The 24148-nt window shown below is 46.3% G+C and overlaps 1 protein-coding gene across 1 annotated transcript in view; it reads left to right on the forward strand.

The window, feature by feature from the left end:
• Window positions 1-24148, forward strand: part of PAPPA (pappalysin 1) — a 241865-nt gene that overhangs the window by 108231 nt on the left and 109486 nt on the right. The window contains exons 8-9 of the mRNA XM_023242643.2: window positions 682-810; window positions 5781-5872. Of these exons, the coding sequence (XP_023098411.1) occupies window positions 682-810; window positions 5781-5872 (221 nt within the window). The remainder of the gene's footprint in view (window positions 1-681; window positions 811-5780; window positions 5873-24148) is intronic.

A 24148-nucleotide genomic window follows, 5' to 3' on the forward strand; every position in this document is an offset into this window, starting at 1 on the left:
CTCAGATTTATCATCTGTAAAATAAACATGAAAATACTCGTACACACGTAGGGTTGTTTTGATCTCAAATGAGAAAATACACACAATGTGTGTAGCCCCAAGCCTGACAGTCAGTTAATGGATGCTGCTATGGTTGCTCCTTTAGTCTAGAGTGAGACACATGGAGAGGAGCAGGAGGTGGGGAGAAGGACAACCAGTGGATGTGCAGTATAAGGAAGGGGCTTACTGACACGTAATGGGGTTTTGTTGAGTTCCTGAAATGAGGGGGAAAGAGCAGACTGTGCCCACAGAATCTGGCATGATACTTTCCCCACTCTGTCTGCTTATCCCATTTAGTTTCTCTCCCAGACACCCTCATTTTGGGCCACATACCATCCGACTCTTATCCACCAGGGTTATTGTGAAGGTTAAATTAAAGATCAAAATGTATCTAGTAATATTCACAGTCATGTGTCAATTGATGCTAGTTATTATTGCTGTTCGTTCTGGTGTGGTCTGTCATGCGTAGGCGAGTGTCTTAACCATAGCAGATGATAAAAATGATTGGATGACTTAATGTATGTGTGCTTTCAAAAGTAAGCAGGACTGATAGAATATCCTCAAGGGGATCAATTTTGTCTGCCCCCAGAATTGTGTCTGTGTAGCTGATCATCTTCATTAACAGTCTTCTTTGTTTTCCAGGGATCTCAGTCTTGGCAGTGTGTACAAATACTGGGTCATCACCATTTCGGGAAGTGAAGAGAGTGAGCCATCACCTGCTGCTGTATACATCCACGGGAGTGGATATTGTGGCGACGGCATTATCCAGAAGTAAGTAGATCTCATTAATGAAAGAGGAGGGAGTGATGTTAACCAGGCCGCGAGATGGTCGGGGTGCTACATAGAAGAGCTTATGAGATACTCTACGATGTGTGAGCTGTGAGTTCCCAGCAATGCCCAGCAGCCTGTCTGTCTGCAAGTAGCTTGCTGGCCTCAAAAGAAAAGCAGTGATTCTTCTTGGAACACATCTGTTTCTCAAGTATGTAATATAGAATATGATTCTGACAGGGCTACTGTCATGTACTTACTACAGTATGCTCTTACTTATGGTTGTTATATGTTGACTCTAAGGGTTCTGTTTGTCTTTTCCATCCCAGCCCACATTCAGCTAACAGGACGCTATGCATCCAGGTCAAAACGCTTTTATATTCTTTGCTGGCTACTGTTTCAAGTTGTTAAAAACTGTGTATTTATTTGTTGTTTCTGTTGTAGCCGTGTTATAGTAACAATTTACAAAATGGATCATAGGCTCATCAAAATAACAAAATATCCTAAGTTGCTATAATGCTGAAACCACATGTAGTAAACAGCACTCCAGGGTGAATATTGAACATGAACATAAATAAGTGCAGGGGGGCAAAGGAATCAGAAAGTGTAAAGACTCCACATGAGCAGCCAAAAAGGAAAAGTGTGAGTAGAAAATAGAAAGCTGCATGTCTACACCATGAATTTTATTGGGTCATCAGTCCATTTATCCCCTTGTCCACAGGGTGAGGTATTGCACAACTGTGAAATAGGGGCAAGAAACCATCAAGAGTCTTGCATTGTTTAAAAATTTTTTTGAAAAAAAATAAAATAAACCTCCTCTTAAGAGTTTTTTCCTCCAAAATTAGCACAAAAATGTTTTCTGGCACAACATCGAATAGTTTTTTCCCTAGAGGTGAAAAAGGGACCAGAAATCATTCGCAGTTAAGTTTCTTATTGCTAACTTTGTGTTCCTTATTGCTAATGTGGTTGCAAGTTGTACTAATGCTAAGAGACTTTTAAAATCGTCGGCAGGTTTAATGATAAACGTCACACATGGAGAGGACAAACAAGCTATTGGCGAAATCCCATCATTAAATGGCGCTGTTGGGTGTCACATAATATCTGTGCAATGTGGCATTGCAGTGACTGTTTCTGTAGGGGGAGGGGCGCCGTAAAGAGAATTTGTTTCACAGTTGGATGAAACCGCTGATATGCAGACCATGAATCATAGGTGTGGTACATATATGAAAGAAAAGTGCTAGATGACTCCTTCTTTCAGTTCATCGTTGACTCTGGTGCTGGAGGGGAAAAGCAATTTAATTTGGTACCGATGATCGTGTGGCATGTAATGTAAATTGGAAACCTGCTTTGGGATGAAAGGACCGGCCAGGCTAGCAAGGATAACACAGTTGTGCAAGTACAGCATTTGCACATGAATACCCATCCACACAGACATCAGTTACTGGCCAGCAGTTTGCTTTCTAGTCATGACTTCCATTGAAGGAAATATTGAATGTTGCATATATGATCAGATGACGGCCAGCATGTTACATCTTTTCAACGTGCTGTACAGAAAGAATGTCCAAGTTTCAACCACTCCCACAGACTGAAGTATATGGGCTGTGACAAGAAAGGTACTAATTCCAGTTTTGGGAATGAAAAAATGATGCTTTCTTTTAATATAGACACTGGCAAGGCCAGTAATGATTATTTGCACAACTTCAAGTGAATTGCTGAAATGACATATCTCAGGGATATATATCCATGTCTTAAATGTCCTGCAGCTATAATTACGAAGCATGAATTATCAAGGTTTTAATATTAAGGAGACAATATAAGGATTTTTAAGTGTTGAATTATGGTACAAATCACCTGATGGCCAAGAATTTGACTCATGAAGCATAGAAGATAAAGCTCCTCATTGGTCGGAGAATGAAACTCCTGATGTGTTGTCCTGTGCACTTAAGATCCCATCCAAATGCAACAACTAAACATGAAGATACAGTTTCCAGTGCTTAATGTAATGCAACTGGGGAAAGGGAAGCCTTTCACTGTTCTCTCCCACATTAAGACATCAACTTCTGGCTCTTGACACAGCTGTTCTGATGGAGTACTGAGCGACTGAACAAGGCAGTCTCCAGGGAAAGTGCCCCATCATTGTGGGTCTAAGACTGAGCTGCGTATCCAGAATATCCAGGAAACACTTGCGGTCATTGCTGACAACTCGTAATTGTGATTTGGGATTTTCTAATTTAGCGCAAAGAATAAAAAAAGAAACTCACCAGATGTAGAACCTGACCTATAACTCAGTCTGTTCATTTTGGAGCCGGATAGAGATGTATTGGTAAAATACTGCGAACAATATCATTCTTCTTGCTGATCTAAAACTATTATTATTATTATTATTATTACTATAATTATTATTAATATAAGTAGTATTTTTAATAAAGTTTTTTTTAGTACTTTTACCTAGAATTGGTATCCTACACAGACATCAAATATTTTCTAAGTTAACCTACAGGTACCAAATATTTGTTGACATGCTTTGGAGAAAACCAAATGCAGTTGATGGATGGTTCCCTGGGCGAAAACAAACAAATAAAAACTTTGAGGAAAAGGAGGAATATCATCTTAGCTAATTGGATTTTTCATGGGATGATACATGTGAATTTACTATGTATATTTAAGGGAATTTGCAAAGTTATTCAGATAGACTAAACACTTCATGAGGCCCCTAATGGATGAAAGCATTGGATGAATATAATGATAATACTCATAAATCTTTTTTGAGCCTCCGCTATGCATGAGCATTGTGCTACCCTATTATCTCCATGTGAAACCACATGAACAGCATCCATATAAAATAGGTTCTATTACCATACTTTACAAAAGAGATAACTCATGTACAAAGATTCTAGTGACTTTCTCAACCTGGCATACCCGGGAAAGAGCAGAACCTAGATGTGAACCCAGAGCCCATGTTCTCATTGGGATTCACCATTGCCTCACCTTGTGACCAGCAACCCTACAAAACTAACAAGTAAAGGAGTAGCTACATGCTCTCTGTTGTACCCCAGGCACTGTGCCTGGCATTGCGGGGCTAGGATGACCAAGGCTGACGCTTCCTTTGACATCTGAAAGCCCAGTGTAGGGGGGCTGTCAGGTAAATGGGCAGAGGTGGTCAGTTTGACAAGTGCTATCATAGATGGAGCCTGGTGGCTTTGGACAGAGAGAAGACCGCCATCCACTCCAGCTTGGGAGGTCAAAGGAGGTTTCTCAGAAACTCTATCTAATGATAGATCTATCATGCCTAGAAGATATTTGTGGTAACACCAATGTTTTGCTTAAACCAAGAGAACATACTGTTTGGGTGGTGAGGGAAGGCGGGTTAGATGTGTTCTTTGTGGCTTTGGGAAACCAGCCCAGGTTCAAAAAAAAAAAAAAAAACTCTCCCTAGATAACCCATGAGATAGCTAAGAAACACAAGGGATTCACTGGCAGTGATTGGGAATATGGGCCCAGCTTGGAATACGGAATTCCCTTCTCCCTGGCTCCTAGGTTTGCAGACAGGGGAGAACTTGAGTGCCTCCTCAGTGATTAGTGCGATGGCCCAGCCATCCTAAGGATTGATTGCAAGGCACCATCCTGCTACTCCAACACCTCCTAAAAGCAACAAACATTTCCCAGTGTTAATTGCCCGGGTGAAAGGAAAAGTCTGAGGCCTCTCCCATGCTGTGACAGGTCCCAGCTGGTCTCTGGGGAGGGAGGGACAGCTGCCACACACTCTGCAGAGACCTCCCAGGACTAAGAGGGAATGGGATCCGTGATTCCCCAAGCATCTACTGTATGTCATGCACCATGCCAACCATGTTAAGTTGCATTCTGTCCTTGTGCTGGCTCTAAGGAGCAAGTCTAATGATCTCCATTTGAACCTGTGGAAAAACAGAGACTCAGCATCTGGAAGAGCACTGCCCAGTGGATTTTTCTGCAGTGATGGAAACATATTCTGTGCTGTCCAGTCCAGGAGCCACTAGCTCTCGAGTACAGCTCTCGAGGACTTGAAACGTGGCTATGGCGACTGAGGAATGGAATTTTAACTTTTTTTGTAGTCTTAATTGATTTAAATGGTCAAGTAGAGATTAGGTGGCTTATCTGTGATCACATGGCCGGTTTGGAACAAGGGGATCTAACACCAAGTTTTCCGTTTCTCAATGGATGGGGATTTTCCAGGTAGTGGCAATCCTTTCAGTCCTTCAGCTCTTATTCTTCCTTCCAATTCAGAAAGCATTGCTCATTTTCTGTTCATCCCAACCTCTGCAGAATCAATCTTAGGTGATAGAAAGTATTCCAGAAAACCCCACAAAACACCAAAAAAAACAAGAGGAGGCCCTTCTGTTTCCCAATAGTATGGTTTCAAGGCCCTTGGAGTTCCTGATGCCATGAAACGACATACCCAATGGAGGGAGCAATACTTCCTGGTGAAAGGAAGACCAGACTCAAGCATGTGACTGGGAAAAAAAAATTTTTATTTTTAAGTTCATTGGGGGAGGAATGTGGGGGGGGGGGTAAGTTAAGTCATAGTGAAGAATAGCGCTGATATTTCAGAAGCTCAGAAATTTCCTTCAAATCCACCATTTCAAAATGGCAGCAAGATCTTCCAGACACAGAGGAGCAAGTTCTGTTCATTTATTCATTCATCCATTCATCCATTTCTTTCTCCCATCTGACTTAAATAACAAGATCTCAGAGAATGAGTTTGAGGCAGGAACTCTGCTTTGTCATGGGAAGTCCAAAGTTAGGCCAATGTAGGAGGATCTTACAAATTTATATCTTTACACGTCTCATTTTGAAGATGGAGAAATGGAGACTCCAACAGGGCAAGGGATTTGGCCTGAGGCCTCTTGGGATGTTCATGGCCTGGGAGGGGCTCTTCCAGGCCCAGCTGTGGTTCTGAAGCGGCTCTGACAGATTTCTCTTCTGTACCTGGTCTGCAGAAGCCAAGGTGAAGAATGTGATGATATGAATAAGCTCAATGGGGATGGCTGCTCCCTTTTCTGCCGAAAGGAGGACTCCTTCAATTGCATTGGTAAGTCTTCGTCATTTCTTTGGGCTTGGTTGGAGAAGGGGACCGTGCAGAATAGCCACTTCAATAACAGCAGTACTTATGACTAATGGTGATTTACTCCTTCGTATTACAAATATTTGCTGAGTGCCTCCTGTGGGCCAGACCTCGTTTTAGACACTGGGGAATACAGCAATGGGAAGCAAACAAAAATGGGCACTTGCACCTGCCCCTCATGGAGCTCATGTTCCCATTGGATGACAGCAATGGCTGCTGGTAACTCTGTTTCAGTCTAGCTTCACCTCATAGCCCTTCTTCTTGCCAGCTCTCCAGGATGGTTATGAGTATAGATTTTTATTAAGGCTTTTTATTCTCATGTTAGAGATGAGAAAAATCAAAAGCCAGAGAAATGATAAAACTTGTCCAGCATCACACGAGTTAGAAGTGGTAGAAGACAGAACAGACAGAGCCAGGGCTTGAACCTGATTCTGCCTGATTCTTAAGCACATGCTCAGCTTAGTTTGCTGCACAACCCCCAGCCAAGATCCAGGAACCACTGCGGTCCCCTCTGCACACTCAGAACCTCGAGGAATAGCAGACCAGCCTGTGTTTAGAAAGCAAACGTCCTTTTCCCACCTTCACTGAGTCAGATGGGAAATTTGTTTTCCTCTGGCTTCTCTAGGAGTCTGGCTGTTCTTGTTGTTACAGCCCCACTTGGGAGGCCCCGGCCAGCCCGGGGCTGGTAAACAGTCAGGGGTTGGGGGGCAGGGATGGAATTTTGAGCTGGCTCAGATGAGATCATACTTCCTTTAAGATGCAAATCGATACCTGAAGATCAAAGGTCCCCCGGCTAATCCCCTGGGCTGGAGGTGAAAACTAATCACAATTCATTTGCAAGTACAAAAGACAGAGGTGCTCTATCTGAAGCGGGAAGGGGCAGCTACTGAGGGGATGAAAACATTGGTGGGAAGATTTCTCACTGAAAGGCAATTTTCTAGGAAGACTAAAGGGAAGGAAATGTCATCGGGTCCTCACGTTTGCAGTGCATTACAGGGACGCATTTAGACCTGACTTCTCCCTAGAGATTGTGAGCGAGCACTGTGAGCTCTTCACCGTGTATCGTTCACCCTTATTCCATTCTCAACACACATTGATTGAGCACCTGCTAGTCTCCCTGGCACCAGGTAGGGGCTCAGCAACACAGTAAGAGGTGTCCCACAGCTTGCCGTGGATGGAAGCCAAGGAAGACATGGAGGAAGGAAAAACGGGAGGAGAATTTCCAGGCAGGACCTTGGGTTTCTAAATGACAGAAGGTTGCTTTCTGTCGATCTGGGTATGGTCCATGGTAAAAACGTGATGTCAGCATAGTGGTATGGTGGAAGGAGCCTGGGCTGAAAATTAAGAAAACCCTAAGTCCTCACTGTGCTGAGAATTTGCTGCCTAACACTGGCCAAGTTGCGTCTCTAGTCTGCGCCTCAGTTTATCTCCTGTACACTTGAAAGGATTGAGGTAGGTGGTCTCTGAGGGCCTTACCTGCCCATGACTTGTGTGATTTCCAAGGTGTGTGACTATTTCCCATCCCTATGAGCTATTTGCCTTTGTCGCTATCTTTGCAACACCCAGCATCACTCTCCAGTCTTGCTGGGAAATATCTTCCTATGTTACTTGCACAAAGGTGGCATGTAACTTAAATGCTTCTGGAAGGAAGGCAGGATGTGGTGTGAGGGTTAGATATGGTATCCTAAAAGAGATGCTTGGGTGGCCCTGACACCCACGTTGTAGGTTGTTTCAGCACTGTGTGGCAATAAACAAAAACAAGAAAGCCTCCTTCAGGTAGAAGTGCATCGTCCATGGAAGGGGTCTGCGAGCTACAGTCCATGGGCCAAAACTGGCCTACTGCCTATGTTTGTAAGTAAAGTCTTACTGGAACACGGCATGCTCATTACTTTACATATTGTCTATGGCTACTTTCCGGCTACAAATTATTGAGCAGCTGCAGCAGATATCCTATGGCCCAAAGAGCCTACAATATTTACTCGTCTGGCCTTTTACAGACCTTTGCTGACCCCTGGCTCATGGATTTGAGGTCTTTGATACTCTTGGTTATTGGAGCCTGGTGCAGAGAGGAGGTGAAAACCAGGCCATGGTTTGCCATATCTAAGAAAAAGAACTGAATTTTAAGTCGACGGGTGGGGCCTGGGAGACTCTTAGAAATAGCACTGGACAGTGAGTCCAGTCTTTGGGTGCCTAACCCCCTCGGGCCCAACTTTCCCACCTATACATTAGCCAGAATGACTGTTTTGGACTAGATCACTGATTTTCACACTATGTTAACTGGGATGTTTAAGAGGAAAGAGATGAGGGTGAGGGAGGTACCAAGAAGGTGAGACTTGGACCCTCATAGATAAAGGTTGATGTGCTGTTGGTGTCCACTAGGTTCTGAGTCTTGTGCTGGTGATGATGATCTTCAATGAACATCTATTATATACCAAGCACATTTCAAACCCTTATTTTCATAACAATCCTTTTCGTTTTGCTTTTACGAAAGAGGAAGCCCAAGCATACACAGGTGAACTAAGGATATGCAGTTCAATGGTAGAATCAGGACTCAACCCCAGAGAGTCTGATCCCAGACTATGGTGAGCTACCTGAAAAAAAAAAAAAAGTAGCTCTTGGTCTTGTAGGGTTTTCAGGGTAAATGAGGAACACACTGCTGTAGAATAGTTCCTATAGTGAATTAACGAACTGGAATACAAAATTGTCAGTGGTGTGGATAGTGACTCTTAGTTACCTGGTATATTCAGTATGGTTTGTGTTAGAGGAGGGACCTCACCTACACCCTCACCCTACGCATTAGAATTCCATCATAGAGACTCAATGAGACACAGGACATTCCAGGAATTAGGGAGTGTATCCAGAGATCCCAACTCCCAAGAACTTCATTCCAAGGAGAAGCTCCATGCCTTTGAGTCTAGAAAAACATCTTCCCTTAAGAATAGCTGAAGAATAGACAGTGAATCTTTGGCTCTCACCAGATCCAACTTATGTGAGTCAGAGAAATGGCAGTGCAGTGTGGGAGGCTTTGCTGAGATGGACTGGTTTCATCATTATATTGGTCAAGGCAGTGGCCAAGCAAACAGGCCTGAGTGAGACTCACTTGGGCTCTCATACCATGGCTTAGACATGGGACCTTAGCTAAACGTCAGTGTTCTCATCTAGAAAATGGTAAAAGTCATGGGACTCCACTGTGGAAGATGTTTATCAATAATTTGGGATACTTGTTATCTGGATCTCCTTAGATTTAGGAAATAACTCTCCTTGATATAATAATAATGAGGCAGAGCCAGGGCCCTCTATAAAAGTTGAAAATCCCAAAGTCTCTTTCCCCCAGTCCCCTCTGTAGCTTGAGGGTGGGCACAAGCCCTACACTTCCCCTTGGTCAGACACACCAATGTAAGACATTGAATCAGAAGCTAGTGGTAGTAAGACATGGGGACATCACAGAAGCCATTTTGATAAGGATGACTATAACTCGTATGTTTCCAAAGTACCAGTGACAGCACGTAGCATTAGTACCACAGTGACTCTGTTCTGATGTTTTCACAAGGCCAGTCCTGGGACCTAATCTTGAGCTTAGAATTGGGCTTCAGAGCATGCAAGCCTGGCTCTCCAGCCCTCCCAGAGAGTGTTCTAGAACTATCCAATATTCTCTGAATAGATTTTGTTTGCCTGTTTTGCTTAAGTTAGCCAACGTTGGTTTCTGTTGATTGTCACTTAGAATCCTGACTGCAAATTGTTGTCATAAGATACTGTTAAGTTTAACCCCATTCCTAGCAAGTTGGATGTGTTGGATGCATGTTACTGTGACTTATCTCAGTGTGTGCTTGCGGGGGAGGGGAGGACTATCAACAACCACCATTTATGGGCACCCACTAGGTGGTATGCCCTGGGTCATGCACCTTTCTTTAGTGTGAACCAATGGGAGAACTCTTACATCCAGATGAGAGATCTAAGAGCTATTATGATCTCTTAACCTGCTCAAGGTACAAGGGCTCATAGAGGTGTGACCCCATGTCAGATTGAGTAGGCAGCCTCCACGTTTTCTTCTCTACCACACTGCCCACCCCATCTGAATGAATGACTTCCTTCTCCCTTCCTTTCTTTCTTCCCTCCCTCCTGTCCTTCTTCCTTACTTTCTTTTCTTCTTTATTATTATTGTTGTTATTATTATTATTATTTTTATTTTTATTTTTGTCACCAACCATTTAACAGGGCCAGTGATTTCCCTGGGTTTGGTAACACCAGTGTGAGGGTGGGTGACAGATTTATGGTGGCATTTCCCATTCACTTTTTAGAAGCCCACACATCCGGAAGTATTCCCAAGGTACCAATGTGTTATTGTGCAACACCCTGAGACTTCCCTTTCCCGCCCCAGTGCCCTCATCCCCAGGCACATAATACACTGCTTGTTAAAAGGAACACCACCCACAAGACCTCTTAGGCAATGCAGGCTACATCCCCAGCAATGTGGAAATTATCTTGTCCTCCCCTCCCCCCCTTTTTAAAAACATAACATACACCAGGCCTGAGGCTTCAGTTAAAAAATGTGGTATCGGTAAAATGATAACTCCCCACCCCCAAACAGGCACCGGCTGGAGGCATTGTTCAGCAGCTCCGGGAACACTGTTCCTAAAGCACTGAGTCGTAAACTACAGGCAGGCTGCTGATAAAAGCTGAAGGGGGGGAAGGTGATGGTCAAATTAGACAAACTGTGAAGCATCCCCAAGAGGGGCTCCCCTTAGCGACCCGTCTCAAGCCAGTGCTGGAAGTGAGCTACCTTCTGAGATGAGGTACACTCCCTTACAGGAGATGCCACTGTGGGAGGGTTCCTCCTGCTCCGTTTTGATTTACCTTTTGATTTACCGTTGGATTTACCACCCTGCATCCTTCAGGATGGCTGGGCTCAGGGATCAGCTTGGATGTAAGGGCCTGGGCCGCAGCTCAGGATCCCAGAGCCTCAGTTTCCCCCTCTGTGACACGAGAGGGATCCAGCTGCGGGCTATTGGGCTTCTTTCCCTGCTTGGCACTGAGGCATCCTCAATGTGTCAGGCATCTATTTAAAGCCTCTGAGGCAGGGTGCCTGGGTTGCTCAGTCAGTTGAGCATCAGACTTCAGCTCAGGTCATGATCTCATGGTTCGAGGGTTCAAGCCCTGCGTCCGGCTCTGTGCTGACAGCTCGGAGCCTGGAGTCTGCTTTGGATTCTGTGTCTCCCTCTCTCTCTCTGTCCCTCCTGCACTCATGTTCTCTCTCTCTATCTTTCTGTCTCTGTCTCTGTCTCTCAAAAATAAATAAACGTTAATAAATAATAATAACAAAATAAAGCCTCCAAGGCTTTAAATCCTGCTTGAGGCCGATATACAGTTAGGAAAACAAAGCAAATGGCCCCCATGTTGTCATTCCCTGACATACACACATGCCCTGGGTATCTCTTTTTCTCAATTCTTCATAATTCCTCTCTCCCCACCGTTCCCTGCCGTTAGCATGACGTTGTCTCTGGTCCCTGACATAGCATCTCCAGCCTTGTCCCAGGGCCAGTAACTCAATTATCTGCGAGGCAGCTGAGGGGGAGGAGGGGAGATCAATCCTCCTACCCACCAGTCCCTGGGAGGGGCGGGGGTCACAGAGCCTTGTGGCCCCTCTATCAGGCTGCCCTGGCCTGCTCTGAGCCAAGGCGAGAAAGGAAAACAAGAAGATGAATCGCCATGTCTTCTTGGTGGATGTTCTGATGAGACTTTAGAACAACAGTGACTAAAAAGAAAAACAGCATCTGGTTGGGGGGGGGGGGGGGAGGAATGGAAGGGGAGGGAGAATGGGCTCTGCTGGGAGTTGCATTTATTATTATTTTTCTTTCTAACAAAGTGAAATCATAAGACGATCTACCTCTCACCTTACAAAAAAATGAAAATCAGAAAAACAAAATAAACCTTCTCCTGGATGCGTGTATGACTTCAGACTTCCCTCTGTGGGAAACATAGTAGCTTTCACCGAAATACCTTCCTGAAATAAAGCATCCTGTCCCTGGACTTGAAGACAGGCCATCACACGAAGAGAAGAGAAATGTTAGCAGTAGTTGCAGTGCTGGTGGGGAAGGTGGTGACCGTCAGCTAGGCTGGGTGGCATGCTTGGTGCTGGCATAATGACACATGACACAGTGATAGGTAAGAACAGAGATGCTGGGGGCGCCTGGGTGACTCGGTTGGTTGAGCGCCCGACTCTTGATTTCAGCTCAGGCCATGATCCCAGGATCGTGGGATCGACTGAGCCCTGCGTCAGGCTCTGTGATGAGCTCAGAACCTGCTGAAGATCCTTTCTCTCTTCCTCTGCTCCTCTTCCCTGCTCGCTCGCTCGCTCTCTCTCTCTCTCTCTCTCAAAATGCTTTAATGTTTATTTATGTTTGAGAGAGAGAGAGAGAGAGGAGAAGCAGAGAGAGACGGACACAGAATCCAAAGCAGGCTCCAGGCTCTGAGCTGTCAGCACAGAGCCCGATGTGGGCCTTGAACTCACGAGCTGTGAGATCATGACCTGAGCTGAAGTAGGACGCTTAACTGACTGAGCCACCCAGGGGCCTTCTCTCTCTCTCAAAACACAAAACAACACAAAACAAACCCAGCATTGATTATGGGTGACAAGCCTGGCCCAGGCACTTGTAACCCAGGCCTCAGTTTTCTCAGCAGTAAAATGGGTTAGTAGTAGATCCTACCTCTTAACAGTTATTGCAAGGATGACACAAAGTTATACATGTAAAGTGTGTTTTAAAGCAGTGACACCTGGTGAGTGTTACATGTGCATTTGCTGCTACTGTATTATTACTGTTATTAATACCAAAAATTCAGAAGTTGTATCAATCCACCCAGGAATCCTGTAACATAAATGTTATTAGCCCAGTTTCCTAGAGGACATCATCTGAGATTCAGAGAGGTTAAGTAACTTGTCCAAAATCCCACAGCTAGAAATAGCAGAAGTGTGGTTCACAGTCCCTGGGCAGCATCTACACACTGAACCGTGAAGTCGCTTCATTTAGTAGGCACCCAGCTGTACCAGCTTCTGTGTTAAGAATGTGTTTTTCAAATGACTTCATATTTCCCCAGCAAGTCTTCTGCACAGACTAATATTGCCCATTCTGCTGATGAGGAGACTGAGGTGCTGAGAGTTTCAGTGGCTTGTCCTAAGTCATACAGCCAGGGAGATCAGAAAAAGTGACTTCAAGACCCCATCTGCCTGCCTCTAAAGACCATATCCAGTATCCAGATGAACTCCCCCAAACCAGCAGACAGCTTCTCTTTTCCACTCTTTCTGTTTTGGTGCCCTTGGCTCACAGCAGGGATGAAAGTGAACGCATAGGTCCTTCTGTTCTTTTCTCATGAGTCATGAAAGCTACAACTTTCAGTTATTATCACCCTATAAACATTCCACTGCGTAAACCATGCCCCCAACATAGGGCCTTCCTGTGTTTCGGGCTGTATTTTCATTTTTAACAGCCCACCCTCCATTGACAGTAGCCACATTGTTTTTTAGCTTAGGAGGACTTTTGACACTTAATCCTGTTGTCATGGCAATCTGGTAGTGACAAGAGGTGCCTGAGTTCAAACGTCTCTCTGTTGTAATTACTACCTGGGTCATCCTGGGCTCCTCCCATCCTCTCTCAGAGTCTCCGTGTCCTCTCTGGAAAACGGGCATAATTATAATAACCCCACGGTTCTGTTTAGAGGAAGATGGGCATAATGTCTGTAGGGTGTTTAGCACAATGCATGGCAGTTAGCGGATGTTCCACGATGTCAGTGAATGCCACTTCCCCTTCCTCACTCCCATGTCAGTTGTGACAGATACAAAGGCCTCCAGTCCATCCCGGGCAAAAGTGGTCCTGAGCCTGATCTGCCGGAAAAATGCGGAGGTCCCTTGTACAAAGTGATCGAACCCCCTTGATCTCAGCTTCCCCAGCTATCAGGTGATGGGGTGAGCTAGATGAGCTCCCAGGGCCCTTTCAACTCTGACTTCCAGAATTTAAATCCCAGATCATTATTGTTTTTAAACTGTGCATTTTAAAAGAAATGAGGGCTTGGGGAGGAGAAAGGAATTCCTTTAACCCACAGGGTCAAAGGGGGTCACTGAGGGGACAAAGGAGCAGGAAAGGGAGGCGATGGGGCGGAAGGCTGCCGAGAGGGGCAGGACCGAAGATCTGAAGTCCTCAACCGGGAGGTCTGATGGATGCATTCAAACACCCCGAGTCGAGTCAGCACCGGTTAGGATCAAGCTTGCCATCCAGCCTCAGACCTCAGCTTGCCACCTCCTTCGGAAACCCGGGAGGCCTACCCCACAGAGAGGCCAGGCTGGAATGAAAAGAAACAGGAGGCTGTGACGCCAGAAGGGAGGAATTCTAGCCCTCAGCCCAGGTCGGCTTCCTGGCTCGCAGGGAGGGGTCAGGCTCAGAAGGACTTGGAGCTTGCCTGAATTTGAGGAATCAAGACCACACTTTGATGTGTGCCTTTGAAAGGCAGCCTGACTCCAAGGCAGGTGAATCTGGGTAGCCAAGAACAAGGGCTTCTTTATGGCATTTAAAGTGACCAGAGACCAGCCTGCACGTACATGCGCCTTGCTGCGCATCAGTGCGGTTGTGACCGAGGTAGCTGGGGAGACAGAGAGGCCTGGGGGGCCAGGTGTCGGGGAATTTTCCTAGCTGCTGGCTCCCTGCTCTTTCTTGGGGACCATGTTGTGTTGGAAGAGACATTTAATATTCATGAGCTGTGATCTCCACTTGAAGGGAGTGCCCTGGGGGAAATTGAAATATTAAGCAAGTGAGGGATATAGACCTAATTGTATCCTCCTTTTCTTTTTGGACAGAGAAATAATGTGCCTAAAATAAAATGATGGATGGGCAGCCGGGATTGTGTGAAAAGCCCGGTGTTGCAGCCTGCAGAATAAAACAGCTAACATAGGCAGTCAGAACCAGGCAGAAGATGGGGCCAGCTGGCTGCTGGGTCACTTTGTGTCATTCATTCGCACGTTTCTTGACGCCTGCTGTGTGCCCAGCCCGGTGCTAGCTGCAGGAAGACAAGGAAGCAGTGGCAAGGCAGGCCAGGGAAACGACCCGAAGAAGTATCTGAATGTGATTGTTGAAAATGCCAGTCGGTGGATGTACTTTGAGGTGTGTAAGTGGAGGGCCTCCTTTGCACTGAGGAGTCAGGGACGGCTTCCTTGAGGACACCTACATTTAAGCTCGGACCGGAAGGTCAAAGAAGCGGACAGATTAAGGAGATGTGGAGCAGGGTGACGGGGTAAGGAGTGTAAGAAGCTCAGACTATCAAATCCTCAAGGCAGGAGACAACTTGAGAGGGTGCCACAGAAAGGCAGCACAGCCAGAAGGCAGTGAAGGAGGGGATGAGGCTGATACCTTGCGAGCTCCGATCCTTGAGGTCCCTGTAGACCTCAGTGGGGCTGCTGCCCCTGGTGTGATGTTCTGTGCCAAGCCCTGCGCGAGGCACCAGAGGCTTGCGTGTCTATGCATGTTTGGACTGGTCGGGGGTCAGCCAACCTCTGCCCTTGGCCAGACTCCCATCTGCTGCCCGTTTATGGGTACATGCAGTTTCATTGAAACCCATTTATGTTCCTTGGTGTAGGTGTTTGCCAATACAAAGACAGAGTTGAGTAGCTCCAGCAGAGACCTTGTAGGGCCCACGGAGCCACAATATTTCCTGTCTGGCCCTGTACAGAAAAAGTTGCCAACCAACCACTGGCATAGATGGGTGACTATATAGGTGGGTGAGAAAACAGCCATTTAGGGAGATCAAGGAGCATGAGAGATGAAGAGATGAAGGTATGGCCTTATCCATCTTGCTCTTGGGCCTGTAGAAGTGTAGCTGTAATTGTCTTGACTCCCCCCAACATTTTTCCAATACACATCGGGCTCCCTTGCCCTTCATGGAAGAAGTTATCCTGTCCAGCCCTGTGTCCCCAGCACTCAGCTGGAGCCGGTCACTAACTGACTCTGTGGCAGAAAAGAGTGGCCAGTGGAGCCCAAACTGCTCACCGCCTAAAGGCGGACGGAGTCATGGATCCTCCCGGGGCTGCGCAAGGGAGTAGTGTATTGATATTAATGGAGAACCTACTACGTGGTCTCATTTCAAACCCATGGCAGCCCCTGGCAACCAGGCATTATTATCACCACTTTCCAGATGACACAACAGAGCCCCCAACTGTTTAAGTGACTTTTGAGAAAGTGGCCCTCATTCAATGAGTATTTATTGAGCTGGAAAACCACCACGAGGGGAAACAAACCTTCGGGAGTACTGCATCCCACACAGCACAGGGCACGTGGCCTCCCGTCTTGATTTCCATGAGGCTGCAGGAAGGCAGGGACCATTACTCCCCTTTTACACAAGGAGAAATTGAGGCTCAGGGAGATGAAGTGACCTGTCCAAAGCAGGTGGTTATTAAACAGCAAAGCTGGGATTTGAACCAACATCCACCCAGCTTCACAAGGAGGGGAGCTGGTGGCCTCCTCCCATACACCAGGCTTTCAGAACAAGTAGGAGTGGTAAGATATGTTTGTATAATTCCAGTCTTCTTCTATTTCATCATCCCAGACAATAGACATTACAGTAGAAATAGCTCATGATTAATTTGATTAATTTCATTAATTGAATGCTTTTTCTCTATTAACTCCTTTGATTAATTGCATTGACCCTATGTAGTTTTAATATGATGGTAAGATGTCTGGATAAGAAAAAAGCACAGAGATGTTAAGTAATTTACTCAAGGCTTCCAGTAAGGGATTCCCGCCCTGGAAGTCTGGCTCTTAAGCCCGCAGGCTGAACGATTAATTTACACTACCTCTCGATCATTAAGGTTATCTAATAAAATGTGTCCTCTCAAGAGCTGAACAGGCTGCCTGCAAACAGATAATGAGAAGGGGAAACAATGTGCAGAGGAAAGGAGTCTTCACTTAACAAAAGGATCCCAGGGTCTCTTTAAGAAACACTGTCTGAAGTGTTTGTTTACAGATCATTAAATACTTAACAGAGGGAGAAACTAAAAGAGACTTTCTCTTGGCTGCTACTGATTAAGTACCAAGAAGAACTGAAGATAAGGCAAATCTGAGATGATGATAATTTTTAAGGGGTTGGGTTTTCAATTTCCATTTGCCAAACAGAAAGATAAAATGTTCCACGCCCCTTGTCTACAGCCCTGTTCACCAGGGCTGAAGTTGGCTTCTCTCCCTCCAAGGCACAGCCACAGGGTCATGCAAAGACAGCTGGGAGCAAATGTGACCAGCCTCACCCTAGTTTTTGTCTCTATTAAGCGCCCGCTGCATGCAAAGCTCTGTGTTAGGTAGGCTGCAGATAGGAGGGACAAGTGGCAGCAGAAATTCTTGATTGGAGGACCTCAGAAGACTTTGTCATTAAGGATGTGTGGTGGGAGGTGAACGCAGGAGGAATTGCAAAGCCCTGGACTGGGAGTTGGGGGGGGTGGTGAGTCTGACCACTTCCTGGGCACCTGGGCTCAGTTAGAGCAGGTGTAGAGCTCTGCTGCTACAAAGGTCCAGAATGAGGCTTCTTTTGGTGGTGGGGGGGGGGGTGGGTACCGTGAGTAAACTGGTTCCAAAGAAAGCTTTGGGGAAGTCACAAGATGAGTGGGTGTCTGAGTGTGATCCTGCATCAAGGAGCAGTTTCTGGGCGGAAGCGTGACGCGCTCCGGAGCGGTGTTGTAAGATCAGTCTCCCCTCGCTGGGATGCTCTTCAAGGGCCCACGAAGTACTTCTCTTGGCAAAGTGATCTGAAGAGAAATCAGAGTGATTTTTGGCTTTCAACACCAGTCAGAAACCCAGCCCACATCATCCATAAGCTTGAACTACACTTTCAACTGCCTTTGGCAGGGCTGGTACAAGTCCTGGCTGGAGCTGGTCCATGAGTTCAGGAGTCCAGAACTACGCATATAACTTGAGTTCAACCTCATTACCCATGAGAGGGCCACACAAGCATCTTAAACCCCTCCACTTCCCCATTTGTCTTTGTGCCTTTTGCCAAGAAAACTCCTGAATGGAGAGAGAGAGAGAGACAAAGACACACACACACACACACACACACACACACACACACACACACACACACACGGGGGGGGGGGGGGGGGAGAGAAGCCAATTGACCTGTCCCAAAAGAGGGAAGGAGGGAGGGAGGGAGAGAGAGAGAGAGAGGCGCCAATTGACCCGAAGAGAGAGAGAGAGAGAGAGAGAAGCCAATTGACCTGACCTGAAAGAGAGGGGAGCTGGGAGAGAGAGGGGAACAGAGACACCAATTGACCTGATCCAAAAGCACAGGGGACCACTTCTCTGCTCTGGGCTAAGTCCACCAAATATCTTTTTCCATCTGTGAAATGGGAGTGCTGTTCTTTACTTCACAGGGTAGCTATTTCATTACTTTATGAATTTACTCATCACCGATCTGTTGAGCGCCCCTTATATGTGAGGTCCATACTAGGCACTAGAGATGGCCAAACCTGCTGCGCTTGGGATGGTTGGTTCCTGTCCTTCAGAAAGTGTTCAGTAAATATCGATGATTATTGCTATTAATAATCTAGTTCTTACAAGTAGCAAATGCCCTGTCCCTGAAAGGGATCAAGCAGAAACTTAAGAATCTTTACTCAGAAAAGCCGTGAGCGGGATTCTATTAAATATCTTGATTGCACAGACATATTTCAGTGTGTTTCTCCCTTAATTTATCTGGCTCTTTCTTGAAATTTTGAAACTTCCAGGACCTCTGAAGTATACCCTTTTCCAGTTTTTCCTAACCCCTCTGGCCATCCCTACACAGACCTTTCTGCCCACCCCTTGAACTATTAGAGCTCTCCCAAGTCCCAGAAGGAGCTTTTCTGGTGCTACCCTCTCTCCCCGAGCTCATCATTCAACAACAAAGACCCCCAAATCTCCATCTTCAGTCTGGGCTTTTCTCTTGACCTGTGCATGGACTTGTATACCTGGTTGCTCTAATGGGATGCCCCAAAGGCACTCAAACTCAACCATCTGATAGCAAGCGGACAGATTTCCTCCCCAGACTGGCTGCAGCTCCTGTTTTTCTCAATCTCCACTGGTGGTGCCACTGGCAAACCAGACATTTAAGCTAGAAGCTTAGGGAAACATCCTTAACTCTTCCCTCTCAGTCAATTCCCCACATCCAGACAATCGCCATCACACCCATTTTACTTTGAAAACAAACCCCTTCCCAAATGAGTCCCTCCTCCCTCTCCCTGAGTTTGTTGCTCTACCTGAGTCCCCTCCAGTTCCTGCCCAGACTTTTGCCAAGAGAACACGAACGGGTCGCAGGATCCCCCTCTAGGCTTGCCCTTGCCCACCCTCTCCCTTGTAGTGAGAGCAAGCTTCCTAAAAGGCAAACATTTTGCCACTCTACATCTGAAGTACCAGGTGGCTCCCCATTGCCCTGGAGATGAATCTAAATCCCTTCTTGTGGCTTTCAAGGTCTGAACCGGGCATTTACGCTTCATGTTCCAACATCTTTTGTGCTTTACCTACTAGGCTGTTTCCAGCTTCCATCCATGTGCTTACAGAGGGCCTCTTCCTGGAATGTATCCCCACCCCCAGTCCTGGGACCTCTCAGAGATTCAGCCCCCGCCCCTTACCTCCCAAGGGAAGCCCTGGGGGCTGTGTGCTTGGTGTTGGGAGTCCCTCCCCTGTGCTCCCACAGCATCTTGTACCTCAGGACAAAATGCTGTGCAGCTCTTACCACACACTGAGCTCCGGGAGCGTGAGATCCTGCGTCATTCATCGGACTCCCCAGAATTCAGTCCCAGACCTGGCAAATAATTGGCGGCTCAGTAAATACAGAATAAATGAGTGAAGGAAGGATGTGTTTCTTAAGAACAGTTTTATTTTTCAGGCAGCAAAGTGTGGTAGTGCGTTGTTGGTCTTCAGAGGCAGGCAAACCCCAGGGTGAATCACGGGCTTTTTTTCTGCATTCTCGGGGGCCTCTCTGGCAGGATGTCTTTCCTGTGGTGGTTTTGTGCCCAGGCTCTGGAGCTGAGTGGCTAGTGTTCAAGTCCCACTTCTGCCACAAAAGGGGAATGGGAGCTACTTTAGTTTCCTCATCTATAAAAGGACCACATGACGGTATTGACACGCCACAGAGCTGCAAAGCACTATACAAATGTTAACCAGAATGTTCTTTGGAGCCCCATTTTACCTCAGTATAAAAGAGAGAGGAGCTCAGTGGTAACCCTCCTTCTCTGTCTCCATGCTGGCCATGGCCTTAACTCTTTGACAAGGTGCAAACATTTTAGAACCTTAGCCGAAGGGATGGGCAGGTCCAGGGGCTTTGGTGGGCACTTAGGTTCCCCCCACAGGACGGTCAGATAACCCCAAACTGAGCTCCTTTTCAAAGCTCAGGCCCCGTCTCTGCCAGCTTCCTTTTCGGAAGGGAGCCTAATTCACCAGTAGCTGCAAAGGACTGCAGGTAGGCCACCCCCCAGGCAGCGAATTCAAAAGGAAGTGGATAGCTGTGTAAATAGCGGCTTTAAGGGGGCATTTAAGCCAGTGTTCTTTGTTAAGGAAATTGATGGCTTTGTAAGCTTGGCCTCTGAAGGCTGTACTTGAGTTGAAGGCTCCCCATCTGTCCTCGTAAATTCCCTAATGGACTGTGGGCCCGGAGGCTGGGCCCTGTGTGTTCAATCACCTGCCAACGAAAGTCGGATTCCACTTTAAAAAAATTAAAAGGGTTTAACCAAAACGTAAGTGATTGAGCCCGTGCAGTTTAACTGGCACAGAATAGCAGAGATGGATTGCTTCCTTTAGGGAAAGGGAGACTCCCTGGTCCTTCACGGAATCTATTTTTTTTTTTTTTTTCATGCTGGATGCCACGCCAGGTGCCTTCCATACAGCTTCTAGGTTCATCCTCCTAACATCTGGGAAAATACTCGTTATTACACGGATTAGCCCAAGAGGAAACCGGGACGCAGAGGTGAAGTGTGCTGCTGTTCATGGACACCCAGCTCCTTAAGTATAGTGCAGGGGCGTGACCACAGCTCTGTCAGACCCCTGGGTCTCCAATAACACAGAATGGCAGGGCATCTCGGACAGAATCAGATTCGCTTGTCTCTTTAGATTCCTCTCAGTGTCCACTTCCACACATAAGACGTGAACTGGGCAGTACGGACGGACAGAGGGGCATGGATTGTGGAATCCAACTAGTCAGGATTGGATTCTTGCTTCTACAGCTTGTGAAACCTTATGTGAAGCTAATGACTTACCCTCTTGATGCATGAATTTCCTTGTCTGTTAAATGGGGATAATAGCAACACCAGACAAACCCACAGGGCTCTTCTAGGATTAAATGACATTACATATTGGAAAACATTTAACATAGTGCCTGGCACTTACCAAGTCATCTGATTATTCATTTGGCAAATACACTTACTACCTGGTAGCTAAAATGTTAATTAGAGAGGTAGAGGATGCCCTGGGAAGACATAGAGAGGGGCAGGCGACCCCCACCACCCCCACCCCCCACCTGGAGTGGAGTGCCAGAGAGATTTTGTAGAGGAGTGAGTGGTCACATAATGGCTAAAGATGAGTGGAGACTAGACAGAGGCAAAGCGGTGCTGGAAATTGAGGGGAATGTGGTCCATTCTGGAAGCAGCCACATTGACCCTGTCTGAGCTGAGACTAGGGTACACTAGAGAAGAAAGAGAAGGCTGCAGAAGCAGGCAGGGGCCAGATTATGTCTTGTCAATGATCATCAAACCTCCGTCGGAAAATGTTGACTGAATACCAGTGTCTTCTGAGGCAGCCAATTTCACTTTCAGACCAGCTGCAGTTTGTTAGAGGAATTTTCTGCCGTGTCCCCCCTGAGACTTCTTTTCTTGAAGTTAAACATCTTCATACATAGGAATATTGCTCAGTGATTGTACCTGCCTTGGGCCCCATTCTCTGACAATATGTAGGGTCCTCAGTGGCCCCAAACTGGTCTGCCCAGTCATCTGGGAACCACAGGGAGCTTCTCTGAGCTCTGTTCTGGAATCTACAGCCAGTTATGCAGTCTGCAATTACATGTCTTATTTGGGCAATCCCCTTCTCCAGTTAGTAGAAATTGATGTCGGAGCGACCACTACTCCTTAGAATGTTTTCTGTGCATGAGTAATTATGCTGACCCTTATCATTCTGATAAAAAAAAAAAACAACAAAACAAAACAGGTTTTGATGGATATTTTTAAATGTTCCGGGTGAAAATTTGGGACCAATTTCCCCTGCCCCTCCTTCCTTCTTCCCTTCCCTTCCCTTCCCTTCCCTTCCCTTCCCTTCCCTTCCCTTCCCTCCCTCCCTTCTTTCCTTCCTTCCTTCCTTCCTTCCTTCCTTCCTTCCTTCCTTCCTTCCTTTCCTTCCCTCTCCTCTTTTTATCCTTATTGGGAGAAGAGAGAGGCGTATATACACATTACTGTAACAACAAAATGCAGTTCAACAATACGAATCAAAGAGCAAATTAACATAATTTCAAATTAACATAAAATCCTCTTTCAAGGGCAGAAGAGGAGCCCACCCATCATGGAAGGTAAAGAAAACTTACCCGAGTACGTTTCTGCCCGTTGAGTTGGCTTCTGCCCTTGAGAGCAGTGTGGCGTATCTCACCAACTTGGAGGTGGAGGCCTCTGTGGCTTGAATGGCTCATCTTTTGGACTTATCTGAACCATATGGCAGGAGGATGGTCTTCGAAGCGGGCCAAACCAATCAGGGCTCTGGTGGGAGGGATCCATTTTGACACTCCAATTTCTTGCATGGGAACCCCACCAAGAACCCAGCATACTGCGGTCACCTTAGTCACGATCAGCTGTGCCAGACTGGGGTGACTGGCTTGGTTTTCATGTGGTGCCCTGATTCATCCTCAATTCCTTGGCTACCGTTATTTAACATAGCATCCACTTGCCCAGAAGTCTCTCTTCTCTGGAAACGTGAGGATGCCCTAAGATTGGTAAGCTGTTTATTTTACGGACTTGAAGGATACGCGTGTGTGCCCATACTGACTTTTGTTTGGATGCGTTGTTTTCTCTTTATACACACCTATTTCTCACAGACCAGTTTCTTTTTGAAATCACAGCTCCCCAATATTTATATAATGAGCCTTAATTAGCCAACCCAAACCCTTCGCCTATAGCAATTAACTGTACAGCATTCAGTGAGTCACTTAACCTTTCTGATTCTTAGTTGCCACATTTGCAAAAGGAGGCACGTGGACTAGATCATTTCTAGAGATCCTTGTGGTACTACACAGTCATGCGTTCAGCAGTATTAACTGATCGTCTTCTGTGCCCTGGAATTGGAAATGTAGTCTCGGGCAAAACAGCCTATGTTTCTGCTCCCAAAGAGCCGCCATTCTATTTAGAGAGAATGCAGTAACCAAGTAAACTTTTTTTTTTAATGTGTATTTATTTATTTATTTTGAGGGCAGGGGAGAGAGAATGCTCACATGCAGGCAGGGTGGGGGCAGAGAGAGGAGAGAGAGAATCCCAAGCAGGCTGCACACCGTCAGTACAGAGCACAACATGGGGCTTGATCTGACAACCGTGAGATCGTGACCTGAGCTGGAGTCAAGAGTCGGAGGCCTGACCGAGCCACCCAGGCTCTCCAAGTAAACTTTTGAAGCAACGAATGCTCTGTGGAAAGTGAAATTGAATAGTGGGATAGCCTGCAGACACTGGAGCGGAGGCAGCATGGTTAGAAAAGGCCTCACAGAGCAGGTGACATGAAGCTAAGGCTAAGACAGTGAGTCGAGAAAGCCACCTGATGATTTGGGAGATGAGCTCCAGATTGTATCTGTGTTAAGAAAATGTGAAAACAATCACGTGTCTGAGTATTTGTCATAATATCTGATCATTACAACCACTTTCTAAAATGGGTAGGAATGGACGCCTGGGTGGCTCAGTCGGTTAAGCATCTGACTTCAGCTCAGGTCATTGTCTGGCAGTTCACGAGTTTGAGTCCCGCATCATTGCTCTCTGTTGTCAACTTGGAGCCTGCTTCAGGTCCTTTGTGCCCCTCTCCCGCCTTTACTCACTCTCTCTCTCTCTCTCTCTCTCAAAAATAAATGGACATTAAAGATACTAATTGACACAAAGATACTTATTGACACAAAGACCAAAACCCAGAATGATGATTCTGTGTTACTGGTACCGAAGAGTAAGTTAGTGACAGAGGTGAGCTTCAAATTTTGATTTCCTGTTCTGTTTGCTGTAGTCCTGTCCTGTTT

Source organism: Felis catus, chromosome D4 (assembly GCF_018350175.1).
Source record: "Felis catus isolate Fca126 chromosome D4, F.catus_Fca126_mat1.0, whole genome shotgun sequence".
In the NCBI taxonomy this organism is placed as follows: Eukaryota; Metazoa; Chordata; class Mammalia; order Carnivora; family Felidae; genus Felis; species Felis catus.